Source organism: Oreochromis aureus, linkage group 17, assembly GCF_013358895.1.
Source record: "Oreochromis aureus strain Israel breed Guangdong linkage group 17, ZZ_aureus, whole genome shotgun sequence".
NCBI lineage: Eukaryota > Metazoa > Chordata > Actinopteri > Cichliformes > Cichlidae > Oreochromis > Oreochromis aureus.
The window spans coordinates 29,869,538-29,885,332 of NC_052958.1; the positions used below are offsets into that span (position 1 = coordinate 29,869,538).

Here is a 15,795-nt window from a genome sequence, read left to right on the forward strand (position 1 = left end):
TATATAGCAAAAATCATAAGAGTAGTCGCCTCAAGGCACTTTCTACTATAAGGTAAATACCCTACAATAATACAGGGAAAACCTCAAAAATCAATTAACCCCCTTTGAGCAAGTACTTGGGGACGGTGGGAAGGAAAAACCCCCTTTTAAAAGGAAGAAACCTCTGGCAGACCCAGGGATGGGCAGCCATCCCCCGCGACTGCTTAGGGGTGGTAGAAAGCAATAGGACAACTGTAAAAAAAAAAAAAAAACACAAATTACTAAATTTATTCACATTTTATGCAAATAACAGTACAATACTCTGCATATTTTTACAAAGTTTACCTCTTTTGCTCTTGCAAAATATGAAAAGTTACCTGAAATAAATCCAACCGCTAAGGTAGAATCAATACATCAAGATGTTCACAGTTCAGTGAAGTGTAATATTGTTCAATAAAACAAACATGTACAAGTGCTGTATGAGTAACACAGCAGCCCCACACTTTACAGGCTTTGATTTAAACATTGAGGCCATAACAATAATATTAAAAACAATATCATCATCATTATCATAATAATGTACATCCCTGGATGAAAATGTATTTTTACATCAAGTATCCACTGCACTTTGATGCATAAATACTATAGTCATGCTCAAGCAGTGTACACCTTGTAGCATGAGCTCAAGCAAACATGTGATAAGTGGTGCATTGATAAAAACCGTAAGAACGGTTAGTCATTTGGCCGCCTCGAACTGTCTGCCGCCTGAGCCTTCAGAGCCGGTGGCAGCACAGCAGGAAGCACACTGCTCGATCAGAGGCACCAGCTTTCCTTGCTGATGGAGCTGTTTGGTATCAGACCCGCCCCCAATGCAGTGGCCATTGACAAACACTCTCGGGACCTAAATAGAGAAAAAAGAGAGGGGGGGGGGGCATACAGACTTTAGCATTCTGTGAATGAGTTGCTAATGATCAACGATTTAAGATTACGTTAGGTTTTTTTTCCCCAAGTTTCATGTGCCATCTCATTTCCCCAATGTGTCTTTGCATTCAAGACCCACACACAGTCTATTTGTAGCTCCAGGTTTATGCCACTGCAGACTTTGTTTGTGTTCTTTCTTGGCCCCAACTTGACAGCTGTGTGAGCTGTTAATGAATTTTTACAACTTAAAGTAGGAGCAGCTAGTGACCGAAAGAATACAAGTAGAGGAAATGGGCTTCCTCCAAGGGCTCTCTGACCCTGCCTTAGAAATAAGGTGAGGAGCCTGGTTATTCAGGAAGGACTAAGAGTACAGCCACTACTCCTGAGGTGGTTCAGACACCTGACTATGATGCCTTCTAAGTGAGTTTTTTGGCCTTATTCAAGTGGGAGGAGGCCCTGGGGCAGACCTGGGACATGCTTGAGAAATTAGATCTCTCTAGGCTGGCTTGGGAAGGCCTCAGCTGCAAGAGCTGAGTTGGCTGGGGAGACGGAGGCCTGGGCATCTGTGCTTAGACTGCTGCCCCCACAACCCAGACCTGGATAAGTAGCAGAAAATGGATGGAACTACAGAAAGAGTAGAGGCTTTGTAATTTTAAAAAAAGGAAAAAAGACAGCGTACTCCCTCATGCTCAACAATACTGGATCCAGTGGTCCAGATTGGCCTTTTTGGAGGTGCTAGTTCAAGCCAAAGGGCTGCAAGTTTGACATAGTTGTTGAAATTGATGAGCCCCAAAATGTGGGCTGCTGCCCCCTTGTGGATGGTGGACAGCAAGATGTTGTTCAATTTGCCATGAAAATGTAATGATTAAATATTTAGAATATAAAAGTATCAAGGTGATTTAAATTACGTGCTATTCTTTATTAGTTACATGGGCTTTGGAACATCTGGTTCTATAACACTTCACAGATAACGTATACGAGCACAAGGACACGCATGGCTTCTCTGATAAACACAAAACAAATACATACCCTAACAGCGACCCTGAGTCGAGATGTTCCTATTTTGAATTATAAAATTCATTATCAACTTTCACAGCTGTCAAGCTGAGGCCAAGGAACATGAGCAAGGCTGGAGTGGCATACACCTGAAGGTGAAAGCAGACTGCCTATATATGCGTTTTTCGGCTTCATTGTTTTAATGCACAGTGTTCATGTGCGGACAGCCTTCCTCGTTTCCACGTTTTCAGAACTCTCGCATATTGGAAAGTGACTAAAGAGCAACAGAGCAAAGGCTATGATGTAAAAAGATGGGGCTTGCCATGGGGATTCATCCTGACTCAAGATTCAGCTATTCTGAGCGCCTATAAAGTCCTCAATCTTGGTTGCAACCCCAACAAAGATGCTTGTTAACTCCACCTAAATTTAACTTGAAGGCAGAGCTGCCAGAACAAACAAGCTGTCAGAGATGCGTGTTTTGATTCTTCTTCAACTTAAAAAAAAATAAAAAGCACACGAAGGTGAGGTCCTTCTTACCGTCCTGGCACCGGTCATCTGAGCTAGGGCCTCTTGCAGACTCCGCCCGTCGTTGTGCTCATCGAGTTCGATCACTTTGTAGGTTGCGCCAATTTCGTTGAAGACGTTTTTGGCCATTTTACAATATGGGCAGGTGGTCTTGGAAAATATCACGACACAGTTCTGTGACACCACATCCTGAAAGGGCAGACACAATTAGAATACTTAGTTAAGAGTGTGGAGTCCAGAAACAGCTTCAGCATAGCAGGAATCAAGTTGGTGAAGGGCGAGAAGGATCTTATCTCCACTTCGGGTAGAGACCCAACTGCAGAATTAAGGTGGAAGTCTCATGGTTTCCTTTTTGAGGGCAACAAGCACATTTCTACACCAGCATGAGGACAGCTCCTCCTCTTTCCATTCTTTCTAGCAGATTGATGATTCATCACCAGAGTGTTGTCTGCTCTACTCACTTTAGGGTAAGCTGGTAAAGGAGGTAACGTCAGTAACCACAGATCTATAGCTTTAGTTGGAATATAGTCAGGGGTGCACATAAGTGGTCCGCAGCTGCGCATTCGCTGTCGTCTTTTATTTTGACAGCGAATGCGCACCTGCGGACCACTTATGTGCACCCCTGAATATAGTCAACAGATTTAGAAAGAATTCTGATTAACCACCAATTTTGTTCAAGTTTTTGCCTGTTTGGAACACCTGAATGCAAAGGCCTTTAAGTTTAAGGATGCAGTCAATTTGAATGCACAAGACTTTGTTTTAAAGTTAAGGAGTTTCTAAAAGATTGCTCATCCTTCATGTGGCTAAAACACATTCCTAATTATCGATGAGTCGGTGGTGTCTTAATGGATTTTAGGATGTCACCTCCACTCATAAGCAGACCACCTTCAAAGCTAAACATGCCACTGACACGATGACGTGCTCTGATACCACAGAGTGACTGATCTAGAGAAGTGTAAAACTAATGTGCACAAGAAAAACTCGAGGCATCTTGATGCATACAGTTGTGCACTTTGTAATCACACTCAGGTCATTTAATGGAAAGATCTGTTTACTGACTACTGTGTAATGGACCGATATAACACCTATAGCTAGAGGCAAGTATGTAAAATGCAGCCGCACAAGATGAATGACCATAATTCACTAAATTAGAGCCAGTTTTCCTCATAAATTTCTGCAGTACCTTCAGTTTCTGCAACCACGCATACCGCCCCCTGGTGGCACTTAAAAAGAATGCAGAGTTAAGGCTTCACTTTTCAGACCCATTTTCATGCAGTCTACAGAAGATGGGCATACCCCTGAAACATTACAGGGCCTTGTCACAGATTTATTTATTTTTATATTTGTTTGTGAACACATGTATTCACACATGTCACTTCTAGGTGTGCTGCATGACAGATTTTTAACTCTAAAGTCTTCAGGTAAAACATGTATTGGATCAGAGAGACAGAATGTCATGGTTGTGTATCCATAAGAAAATACATAAGCCTGTGAGACCCGCACAACTAAAAACAAGTTACACAAAGACCCACTGCACACTACCATACCCAGCAAAGTAACATACTGCTTGTATGTAGCAGGTCTTACCTGAACATACTGTAAACAGGCAGTGCTGGACAGACCCCTTGGATGGGAGGAGGTTAAATTCCCCATTCTGGAAAAGAAAAATCACACTCACATGATTATAAAATGCAGTGTTTGAGGCAACTGGTCCAGTGCTGATCTTATGAATCAAGTGGAATTAACTGACACACAAGAAGCAGGCAGATGTCCATAGAAGAAGCTGAAGATGTCAAAGGAAGAGACGAAGAGAGGGCATATCAGAGCCATCAAATTAAGATCTAACTGAAGGATAACTGCTGCTCTGATTACAACCATGTTTACTGTAGGTCAATTTTAATATTTACTTGTGCCGCTGGTCTTAAACTGCAGGAAGGTTCGTGCGCTTGGTAATCCAGGATTAGCAGTGCACTCGCCTCTCCCTGGCACTGGGAAGACACGCCAAACACCATCAGAATCTGGCAACACTGAGCCGGCTGCACGGCAATAACAAACTAACAACGCTCCATAAAACGTGGCTCTGTATGTTAAATGAAAAGTGACCGCCTTCTTTTATAATCGGCATATCTTTTAATGCCATTTTTTATCGTTTCTTATGCTTAGCTACCACCGCATAATCGAGTTAAGACTGTAAAGGTAGCGTTTGCTAACGCTGATAACAGGCGGCACGCCGGGGATAAAGACTGGTATTTAAAGCAATAGTGTAGAGTTAATTTATATTATGTATGCCGAATTTTTCAGTAGGATCCTTTTAATCGAGAGGCCGCGAATAGGTGTATTTGTTAATAAGAAAGTCGTTTAAAATTAATTTCATGTTAAAGCACGGGAGGTTATGATGACAGACGGTAAAGCATGCAGCATGCGGGAGTGAATTAACAAGAATTATGAGCTCCTGGGAGCGGGCAATGTTGTCCACCCATGTAGTATTATTTGCTTACGTTACCAGGCAGGGGAATATTTCTTTATAAATTTGGTGTGGGGGTGATTTTTCAGATCGATAGCTAGTTGCTGTAGTCAAACAAGTGGGAATGACCTTCGACAGCCGGTCCATAGCAAACTACGAAGACATCCTGCTTGAAAAAACATGGCGAAGACAGAGCACACCGCAACAAAACAACTACGTATTTGCCCTGGATAAAACATAAGGTTAGTGTAGGAGCCGTTCTGAGGCTACAAAAGCCCTGCCAGCTGGTGTACACTTACTATAGCACGATACTTACACTGTTTACGCCTGATGCCTACCTTACGTGGACACCGGAAGTAGTTTCTGACGCAAGTCGCAGCGTGAATGTAACGCTCGAATTTTTTAAAAAAAACAAACAAACTATAAAGCAGTCTTTAAGTACAGTTAAAATAGCAGTGTAATCCTTAAGTGGCGATATTATTTTTCATAAAGAATACATCATTTGGCAAATTAAATTACATTATATGTCATTTGAGCTTTAGGGCAAATGTAAGGCTCGGGGGCCAGAATTGATCGGGCAAAGACTCCAAATCTGGACCAATGGACAGCTTTAAAAAATGTGAAGGAGTGCATAGATTTTTAATTTTTAACTGCCTGCCCCATTGCTGTTCATGCCACAGCAACTAACAGATAAACAATTAAATTACAGGAAAGTTCCCCGTTTTTCCACTACTAGTGAGTCCATGGTAAATAAACAAAACTTTATGTTTATTATAGGACAGTCTGTATAATGAACTGTTAGAACAATTTTTTGTAATTTTACACATTTGTCATGAAGTTCACTGGTCTGGTCCACTTAAGATGAAAGTGGGCTGTGCCCGACCCACGATTTTAAATGAGTCTGACAGCCCTGCCTAATATAAATATGTTTTTTTTTTTTATTACAATACCATTTACATATGTGTGGCACATTTATAACTTTAGCTTTCTGAAGAATGAATTTAGCCAGAATAAATGAATTAACAAGGCTCTTTTCTTTTTTATTACATTTTGCAACATGTATTTTTTATTTTTTTGGATGCTTTACTATGCAACCAGTAAAGTAATTATTTCAAGAACAAGTGGGTCTGACAGCATGGAGCTATGCTCTGATGTTTCAGAAAGAACACACTGACTTAACCATTTTCATAGGAATGTTTTCTGTTCCATAAGCCATTTAACTCTGACTAGCATCAAGAGATGAACCAATGTTTTTTTACAGAACACACAAATTAGTGAAGAACTAATTTTAAATTTAATCTTTAGGCACTTTGTTACTAACATCCAGTTGCAAAAACACATCATTTATTTCAATGTCTTTAGTGAATCAGTTGGGAAGGTGTAAAATACTATTTTTGTAGCAAAAAGGTGATTCCCAAAGAGCTATTAGCTGAAAGCTTGGCATATTTTGACATGGTTTCCACTGGTTTTTCCTTGAAAAACTGAGTAAACTGGACTAGTGGAGGGATAAAATAAAAAAATTCCAGGTCTTGAAAACAATCTACAACAGATGAACAGTATCTGAAAGTCAGGTGCTTAAGGGGGGAAAAAATCCAGCAAAGACCTGACACAGGACCTGAGAGATACATCTGGTCTTTCAATTAATCCATCTACTGTTAACTGAAGCCATCATTTAAGATATATACGGAGGGCTCTTTTTATATTTGTTATGTTAGTTTTTGCTCCCTTGTCTCCTGATAATTGTAGTGGAGCTTTTGTCCCATGCTGGTCGCACACTTTCAAACTGAAAAGCATCCTCCCCACTGAAGATGATAGTGCTCAAAAGCACAGGTGTTTGTAGTCAGCTTAAAAGAACAGCAACATATTCTGACAGGAATGGCAAAATGTAATATTGTTAATAATGGCCAGGACTGAAATATAGTCATTAACTGTGTGCTGCAGTCTGATCTTTCTCCAGGGCCATGTAGGAAAACTAAGTCTCAAGGTGATTACATCATGAAAACACGATTGGTCAGTTGCTGTGCTCTTCCTGGAAAACTGCTGTTTTCATTTTACTTTAGTGTCATTTAGTGTGGGTTTGCTTTTTCTTTTTCTTTTTCTTAATTGCATTTGATTTTTACTTGCTAAGAATGTTTGTTATACGTAGAATGACCTGGGCGGTATATGTCAGTCTGAAGAAGCTTTGAACAATGTTCCATTTGTTTTAAATTTAGTTTAAGTGAACTCTAATAACCTTGTTTCATTTATGATGTCGGAACAACAGCGACACAGCACTGTCAGATATGCTCATCCAATAGTGTGGCTACCTTAAATACACAGCTTTCCCTTTGCTCTCCTCTCTACCCATTTCTACTCCTCACTACCTTAACCTGCTGAAGCAGAGAGCCATCATCACTGGTTTTCCTCCCCACTGTCACAAGGTGCTTGCATGTAGAGGAATTGTTGACCTTCTCTCTAAAACACTGCAAATGCCTTGAGGTTACCAATAAATCTGAAGCCAAAAAAGATGCAACCTGGGATGTTTGCAAAGAAATCAGCGGAAAGACAGTATAATATTCTTCTGGTCTCACACTCTGTTTGTAGAGCACAGCCATAAAACCTGGCATGGATGCATGGCTTCTTTTATATCCTCAAAGATTTCTGTTCCCCCTCCTTCTTCAAACACAGGAGAGGGAGGAGGAGTTAATTCAGGATTAACTGTAACAGCAAAATGGGAAGCATTTGCTGTGTTAGTCTGTGCTAGGCTCACAGGCTGAATAAAAAAACAAATCTAAAGATACGTGACGAGGCAGCACAGGAGTTCTTCACTTCAAATGCCTTCATTCCTTCAAAGCCGAGGAAGAAATGCATCACGGATTCACAGCATCAAAGACATCAACAGTTTTGCCCTGGAGTGGGTAACATCCAGGGACAGAACCAAAAGGTTATGAAAGAAAGTGGAGAATTGCATTACGGTTCAAACACTTGCTCGCAGCATTGATAGATGGCAGACTAAGAGAGTTGTCTAACTACACCAGCCAATCAGCTGCAACATTACCACAACAAACTTTAATGTGGTACTGGTCCTCCTCAAAGTCGCCAATTGTCAATTGTCCTGACCCACTGAGGCATGGATTCCCCAAGACCTCTGAAAGTGTCCTGTGGTATTAGACACCAGCATTTAAACAGCACATCCTTTAAGTCCTGGAAGCTGTGGGGTCAAGTTGTCGTGGAGTACTTGTTTTTACATCACATCCCGCAGATGTCTGGAACTGAGGCGTTATCAAATGAGAACTTCTTATCATGTTCCTCCAACTTTTTTTTTTTTGCAGTGTGACAGGGCAACCTAACCTGCTGATAGAGGCCCCCGCCATCAAGGAATCTGCTTAGTTTCTTATTTGTTCCTGTCATTTGGAGTTTCATATTCTCAAGGTCAAGGTCAAGGTAACTTTATTTATACCCAAAGGCAAGGTAAATTTGCTTTACAGAAAAATGACAGCATTTGGCATCCCTTTAAAAACACACATACCTAGTAAATATATAAAGCTCACTGTGGCACATATATAGTAATTTTAATATTTCGAATCAAAAACAGTTCTTATTTAATTCAGTGACAGCAACGGGGACAAAGCTATTTTTATAACGCTTTGTCCTGCATCTCGGAAATAGAAACCTCCGTCCTGTGGGAAGAAGCTGAAATTCACCCCTTAGAGCATAGGTGTCAAACTCTGGCCCGCGGGCCAAATTTGGCCCGCAGCCTAATTACATTTGGCCCACGAAGCCATACCAAATTACTATTAGAGCTGGCCTACTGGTATTATACAGCTAATATATATATTGTTTAGTATTAAGCTTTGCTTGTTCCATATTCAGTTTTTCAGCAAAATGTGTTTGAGTCCATAAGAAAAGATTCATTCTTATATCTGGAGGAATAAATATATTTCAATAAATATTAACGTTAGCCCGCGACTTTGTTCCAGTTTTGAATTTTGGCCCACTGTGTATTTGAGTTTGACACCCCTGCCTTAGAGGATGGGAACCATTTTTAAGGATTGATAAAGCCATCCTCTGTACCTGCTTGGAGTACAGGGAGGCTAAACAAGACTGTGGCTCACCTATCAGACGACTGGACCATCTCACTATCTGATTTAGAGAGTTTTTCTCTGTGACAGAGGTCTGACCAAACCATGCCACCAAATAAAAGGATAAAACAGACTCAATAAAAGAACGATAAAACAAAGTTAAAATTTTTTGGTCAATGTGGAAATGAACAAGTTTCCTAAGGCAATAAAGGTGCTGGTGACCCTTTTTACAAACTGATTTGCAATTTTGATCAAAGTTCAGTTTTTCATTTATTATGGTCCCAAGATATTTATATGATTGTACTTGCTCTATTTTCTGACCTTTAATTAAAGTGACTCCATGCCCGTTTTGTTGTTTCCTAAAATCAACAACCATATCTTTTGTTTTAGATATGTTCAGCTGGAGATAAGACTCCTCACACCACTGAACAAAGTCATCAATGACTGGACCGTGGTTAGTTTCACCCTCTTTCAGTAAGCTGACAATAACAGAGTCATCTGCATATTTAATAATGACCCTGTTTTCATGTCTGCCCTGACACATATTTGTATAGAGAGTGAATAATAGGGGCGATAAGACACACCCTTGAGGAGAACCTGTGGAGGAGAACACTGGGTCAGACAGAACCCCATTTATTCTCACTCTTTGTGACCTGTCAGTTAAAAAAATCTAAAATCCAGCCCACCAGGTTTTTCCTGATTTCAAACTGTTCTAAAAGTCTTTTAATTAAAATATGGGTCTGTATTGTATTAAAAGCCGAAGAAAAATCAATGAAAAGAAGTCTTGCAAAAGTCCCTTTACTCTCTACATGTTTAAGAATTAGATTTAGTAAAGTCAAAAGTGCGTCCTCCACTCCTCTATTGGGCCTATATGCAAACTGCATTGGATCCAGCTGACCTTCAGTCTCTTTCATAATCACATTTCTGATGATTTTTTCAAAGACTTTCATTACAACTGAAGTGAGGGCAACAGGCCTGAAGTCGTTTAGAATTTTTGGACGACTAGATTTAGGGACAGGAACCACGACTGCATCTTTCCAAAGAGAGGGCACATGTTGTGTTTGCAAGGATTTGTTAAAAATAACCTGAAATATAGGACTGAGTTCATCAGCACAAGATTTAATTAGGCAGCCACTAATGTTATCAGGACCCTGGCTCTTGTTCACATTGACTGTATGAAAGGCCTTTTTAACATCGCTGAGTTCAATGATAAAGTGCTGAGTATCTCTCAGTTTCTGTTTCAGTTCCAAAATATCCTTGCTAAAATCAGAAGAACTAAAACGAGCATAAAACATGTTTAAAGCATTTGCAAAATCTCTGTCTGAATTAAAACCGTCTAAAATGACCTGACTACTGCTCTGGGGATTTTGAAACCCTGCTATGGTTTTCATACAAGTCCAGGCAGACCCAAAATTTTTTGCAGCAAATTTGCTTTCAAGAAGGTTTTTGTAGCTCTGTTTTGCTTTCAAGATCTCGATTTTCAGTTCCTTGGTGGCTGTCTGAAAATCAGTAACAGCCCCCTCTTTAAAGGCCTGTCTCTTTTTCCTTAAACAGGATTTGACGCTTTTAGTGACCCATGGCTTATTGTTAGCGTAGACTTTAACGCGCTTACGGGGTATAATCATGTCTTTACAAAATACTGCATAAGAGCTAGTAACATCCACCAAAGCGTCGAGATCATCTCCACAAGACTGAATAAAAACTTCCCAATCTGTACACTTAAAACATTCCTGCAAGGTAAGCACAGATTCTTCTGACCACATGTCAACATCCTTAGTCTTTGTCTTCTCTCATTTTAAGACAGTTTTGTAGATGGGCAGAAGATGCACACAGTTATGGTCAGAAGATCCCAGAGGAGGAAGCGGGAGGGATTTATAAGCATTCTTCACCGATCCGTAACAAAGGTCCAACATTTTATCCCGTCTGGTAGGACAGGATACATATTGATACAGATTGCCCAAAGTTGATTTAAGGGAGACATGGTTAAAATCCCCCATTATAAAGTTTGGTGCGTCAGGAGAAAGCGCCTGCAGCTTCTGCACTACGTCTGAAATGATGCTGCAAGTGGAGGCGGGGTGAGCCTTCGGGTGAATGTAAACTACGGTAATAAAAAACCTTAACCTTATAACCTTATTTCCATGACGCTATTCCCATTCTCAGTTAGCTTTTGTTTTCTTTTGTAACTTGCAATTATAGTTATCCTTTTAGTTGATTCCCTGAGTTTATTTTCCTGACCTCCTGTATTCTCCGGATCAAGTCAATGTTTCTGTGTTAGCTGAAAGCAGTTATGCAAGATGAGACACAGGAAACAAAACTAAATGTGAGACTAAAGACTAGCAAAATGAATTCAGAAAGTAACTGAACATGGGTGCATCTGAGTTTCCCTGGTGTTTTCCATTTCCCCGATCACCTTATAGCCTTGTTTGTTGTTGCCCTCATCTGTCATGACTGTGTAAACCCCAGTTCTGTATAACTTACCACAAAGTTTCTTTGTGTATTTGTATCTCCCAGTGATTCTGTATTTTCTGGCAATGTCTAGTATTTTGATTGCCATGTTTCATTCCCTGTTTGATCCCGAGTAGCGAACAATCACCATTAAAGGCTCATTCTGAGTTACTATGTTCTTCACTTGGGCGTTCAACAAATATCTCATACTTGAAAAATTTTGTGGGTACTGTGAAAGGTAAAGTTTCCATCTATTTGTGTTACAAAAACTCTTCTATTTGAGTGAAACCATGTTTCATTGTGCCTTGCACATCCATGATCGTACCACCATTATGTTGGCTGTCCTTTCTTGAACCACTTTTGTAGGAACACTGTGCCATTCATCATGTCACAAGTTTACCCTTGTCAAAGTCACTCACATCCTTACACTGCTATCTTTCCTGTTTGCTCCCTATCTAATATACCCCACCCTTTTGATAGGTGCCTTTAAACAAGAGGAACTTACTCACTTTACCCATCTATGGTTTTAATTTTGTGGCCGACTGGTATAAGACAGTCATTTTGAGGATTTCTTTACTGATTGTCTATCATCTTCAGTCAGTAGTTTGCCAATGCATAGATTATCATCCTTCCCAAAGATCATCTTTGAAACATTCAGTCAACATAACCTGGGGTGTCCATACTGTACATTGTCCAAAGGTTGGTCAAAATGCAAGAAAAGAACTGTTTCTCACTGACTAATAGTTACCACTAACAAGCACATACACCTTAAATGCATTAATGTTATGTACATAGAAAGCACATTTTTATTACTGGACTTCTTAAGCATCATAAAAGCATCTTAGCTCACACTGGTTTAGATGCAGCAGTCTTGTGATATTTTCCAAGTACAGCTGTAGAAAGCATGGCCGAATTGTCTAAAGAGCTGTTGGCCAGAGGATGTGATAATCATCAGCTTGAACACTTAAAAGTGACATGAATTTAAAAAAGCTTAATTCATTTATCATTTCAGACACATACAGGAAAATGTGCTCTCCCCCCACATGTAAACAGGCTGGCAAATGAGGCATCCGCAATCATTTCAAGCTGCAGTGAAATGCTGCCATGTGATGACAAACTGTCGGTACATGGATTTGCACCACTGAATGGTATAGACCAATCAAATCTATGAGACATATGTGATGGAATGGCCACCAACACATATAAACAATCCCTTGGCATAGTGTGATTTATACAAGTTTACATAAGCACCATAAATATGCTTGCCATTGTAAACTTTAACTGCAGGATGCTGGTGACACAACACAAGACAATGAACTGCAGAAAAGCCTTACATGGACATTTCATAGTTTCGACTATTTCTGGGCACTTTAAGAGGAGCTTTAAAATCTGACAGTAGAAGCCAGAGAATAGACTTTGGCCGCCGTTGATAATTTGTCTTTTTAGAAAAGAATGAGAAGCCATTAGTGTGATCTATATCACACATCTCATTGTCATTAGTCCGCTGATGCTTCACTCTGACAAATTAGAGTCAGCATGGGGTACATTTTTAACTCTGCTTCTTCTTGTTTAACATTATTTGAGATACAAATCTGTTTCAATGGACTTCATTTATCTGTGTCATTTGTTTCTTGTCAGGGTCCCGTGGGGTCGGAGGCTATTCCAGGATACATACATCAGCTGGTGATCGTCTCAGTGGACCTGTTGCAAATACACCTGATTCTGCTTGCAATGTTGGACAAAGGCAACGTATTTACAATCCAGCTGGAGGACATACAGCCATGGTATAAAGCAAGTACACCCTTTAAGATGTACTTTTAAGGTTTTATAGATCATAATAAAAAATCTAGTCTGAATCAGGTCAAATGCAAGCTCAGATGAAATAAAACACATGAGACATTACACTTTGTCATTGTTGTGTTTGGTTCAACATGTCTTGTTTTCTTATATTCTTACATTTTTGTTGAGCATAACAATTCTAACGGAACTATTTTGTTAAGGCATTTGTTCCCAAAAGAGCATTGCAACACCAGAACCAGCCAAGTGAATTGTAATGATCTTATCAGCAGTTACAAAAGAACAACTTATGTAATTGTTCCAGACTTTTTAATCAGTGGAGAGCTACATAAAAATCTCATTACATATGAGTCCTTCTGGTGTACTACTACATGGCAGTCAGTGCTGCATAAGCATGAAACAGGAGCGATTTGCAGTGCAGAAAAAAATGTTAAAACAGGACATCTGTGCCATCTCAGTTTAAGTCATGATCTCAGTCTGTAAAAACTGTGTGACTTGAGGTTGAGCTATACTTATTTTTAGTTCATGTTGTAGGACCATGCCAACAATCAAATCGTTGCTTTGAGTGGAAAACCAGCCATGATCCAAATAGAGGAGACACATTTTCATTTAAATATGGGGATAACAACTATCCTGACCATTCCCAGACAATGTCTCCTTCTGAGGAAGTATATCCACAACTATAAGAAATGTACATTTCAGGGTCTCAGTTTCGCTTAGTGGGTGGGCAGGCAACCACATGCCACATGGCTGAAGAGTAGCAGCCAGGGTTTGAATCAGACCCACAGCCTCCCCTGTCTCTCTCCACTTTCCTATCTCTGTCCGCTCTCTCACTATCCAATAAAGGCAAAAAGCATGTGCATTTCATTTTACGTCTACAACATTGACACAAACTGCTCCTCCTCTTCAGCACTCTGGCAAAAATGTAAGATCAGTCTTGATTGGCGACCTCAAGTATATCACATAGAAGATTTTTGGGAGAGGAATGGTGTCCCTTTCTTGTCTTTCTTCTGGGTGCTCAGTAGTCCTGGATATGCATTGCCATACTTTTTGTTACTTGATTTTCCAGATGTTTTCAGTAGGTAAAATGTGTGGACTGCAGACAAGCCAGTTCAGCATTTGGACTCCTTTGCTTTGAAGCCATGCTGCTGTAATAGCTTCAGTATGTGGTTTAGCATTGTCATGCTGATACAGAAGACAATGAAAAGACATCGTCTGTATGGGCTGCTCTGTATGCACCTTTCCTGAGTTCTGTTAACAAGCTGGATGGTTCCTCTCCTATAGACCAGAGAGGAGTCTGTGTTTTTCAGAAAGAATGTAAAATTTCGATTTGTCTGTCTACAGAACATTTTTGCACTTTGCCTCAGTTCACTTGTAATGAGCTTTGGCCCAGACAACATGGCTGTTTTTCTGGATCACGTTCACATAGAGCTTCAATCTGCATTTGCTGATGGCACAGTGAACTATGTTCACAGAGAGTGATTTCTGGAAGTGTTCCTGAGTGCATGCAGTGATTTCCATGACCGAATCATGCCTGCTTTTAATGTGGTGCTGCTGGTGGGAATGAAGATCACAGATATCTAATAATGATTTTTGGCTGTCTCAAGATTCTCCAAATCTTTGATGAATTTATAAACAGATGATCAGATATTCAAAACCTTTGCAATTGAAGAGCACGCACTGATAAACACAGTTTATTCCAGGTTGCTAATTAACCCAACTAGCTGCAAAATGTTCCTCCAGCAGTTTCCTTCTAGTACCCCTTTTTTCTTCAGCCTTTTGGTGGCCTCGTCCCAACTTTTTCTTTTTTTTAGATGTGTTGATGGCATCAAATTCAAACTGAGCTTATATTTTCATGAAATGTCTGAACATATTTTCCATGTTGTATGAATTAAATTATTGTTAATTATTGCATTCTGATGGTATTTATATTTTCCATGGCGTCCCAGATTTTTGGAACTGAGGTTATATAATCAAACCGACCACCATTAAGCCCAGATGAAATCACACTCCTGAATGTTTGTAAAATACTTTTATCTTTGCCAGCTTTGAAAAATGACTTGTGAATTAATAGCTGCTTTGGGGGAGAGCTTTTACTTGTTTGCTTTGTGAGATTCTCTGCACATTCTGCACACGATTATATTTTCTTTACAGTTAGCAGTTGCTTCAGGCCAAATAACCCAATAGTAGAGAAAAATCTCAATTGCAGTCTTCATTGATCAAAGTGTGGCTCTTGGCTATAGTTTGATTGAGTGCTGTAGAGTTTCTGCCTAACTGACAATTGCCATAGTGTATAATAACTAATTTTTAGGCAGTTAATCAATGAGCTAACACTAAAATCTATAACACCTATCATACAGATAAGTAAAGAGTGTGTCACTGTGGGTTTTTTTCACTCTATGCGGGCTTCAGTCAGGATTGGAGCTTGGCTGCAGTCAGATTCTCAATTTTTATGTGTTGATAAAACTGTCAGTCAGGACTGGCTACAGTGCGGAGGGCCTGGGTTCAGTCCAAGTCTGCCAGATCATGTCCAAAAGACTCAAAGCTGAGTCGAAGCTACAGCCAGAAAAGCTCCGAGACTTTTATGAGCCAATAGTTGTTCCAAAA

General features: G+C 40.0%; 1 protein-coding gene across 5 annotated transcripts; it reads right to left on the reverse strand.

The window, feature by feature from the left end:
- Positions 1-251: 251 nt before the first annotated feature.
- On the reverse strand, positions 252-5,256 carry glrx2 (glutaredoxin 2). 5 transcript variants are annotated; one of them, XM_039600858.1, is made up of 6 exons: positions 5,015-5,174; positions 4,329-4,409; positions 4,176-4,204; positions 4,009-4,075; positions 2,434-2,610; positions 252-880 (listed from the first exon to the last, which is right to left on the reverse strand). In XM_039600858.1, exons 1-6 carry the CDS (start codon positions 5,030-5,032, stop codon positions 716-718), a joined length of 537 nt encoding a protein of 178 aa, XP_039456792.1. In that variant the 5' UTR covers positions 5,033-5,174; the 3' UTR covers positions 252-715. The 5 variants fall into 5 exon arrangements, with proteins under 5 accessions (XP_039456792.1, XP_039456790.1, XP_031613634.1 ...); XM_039600856.1 differs by lacking the exon at positions 5,015-5,174 and having other exon boundaries at positions 4,329-5,007; XM_031757774.2 differs by lacking the exons at positions 4,176-4,204; positions 4,329-4,409; positions 5,015-5,174 and adding an exon at positions 5,224-5,256.
- Between the last annotated feature and the right edge of the window lie 10,539 nt (positions 5,257-15,795).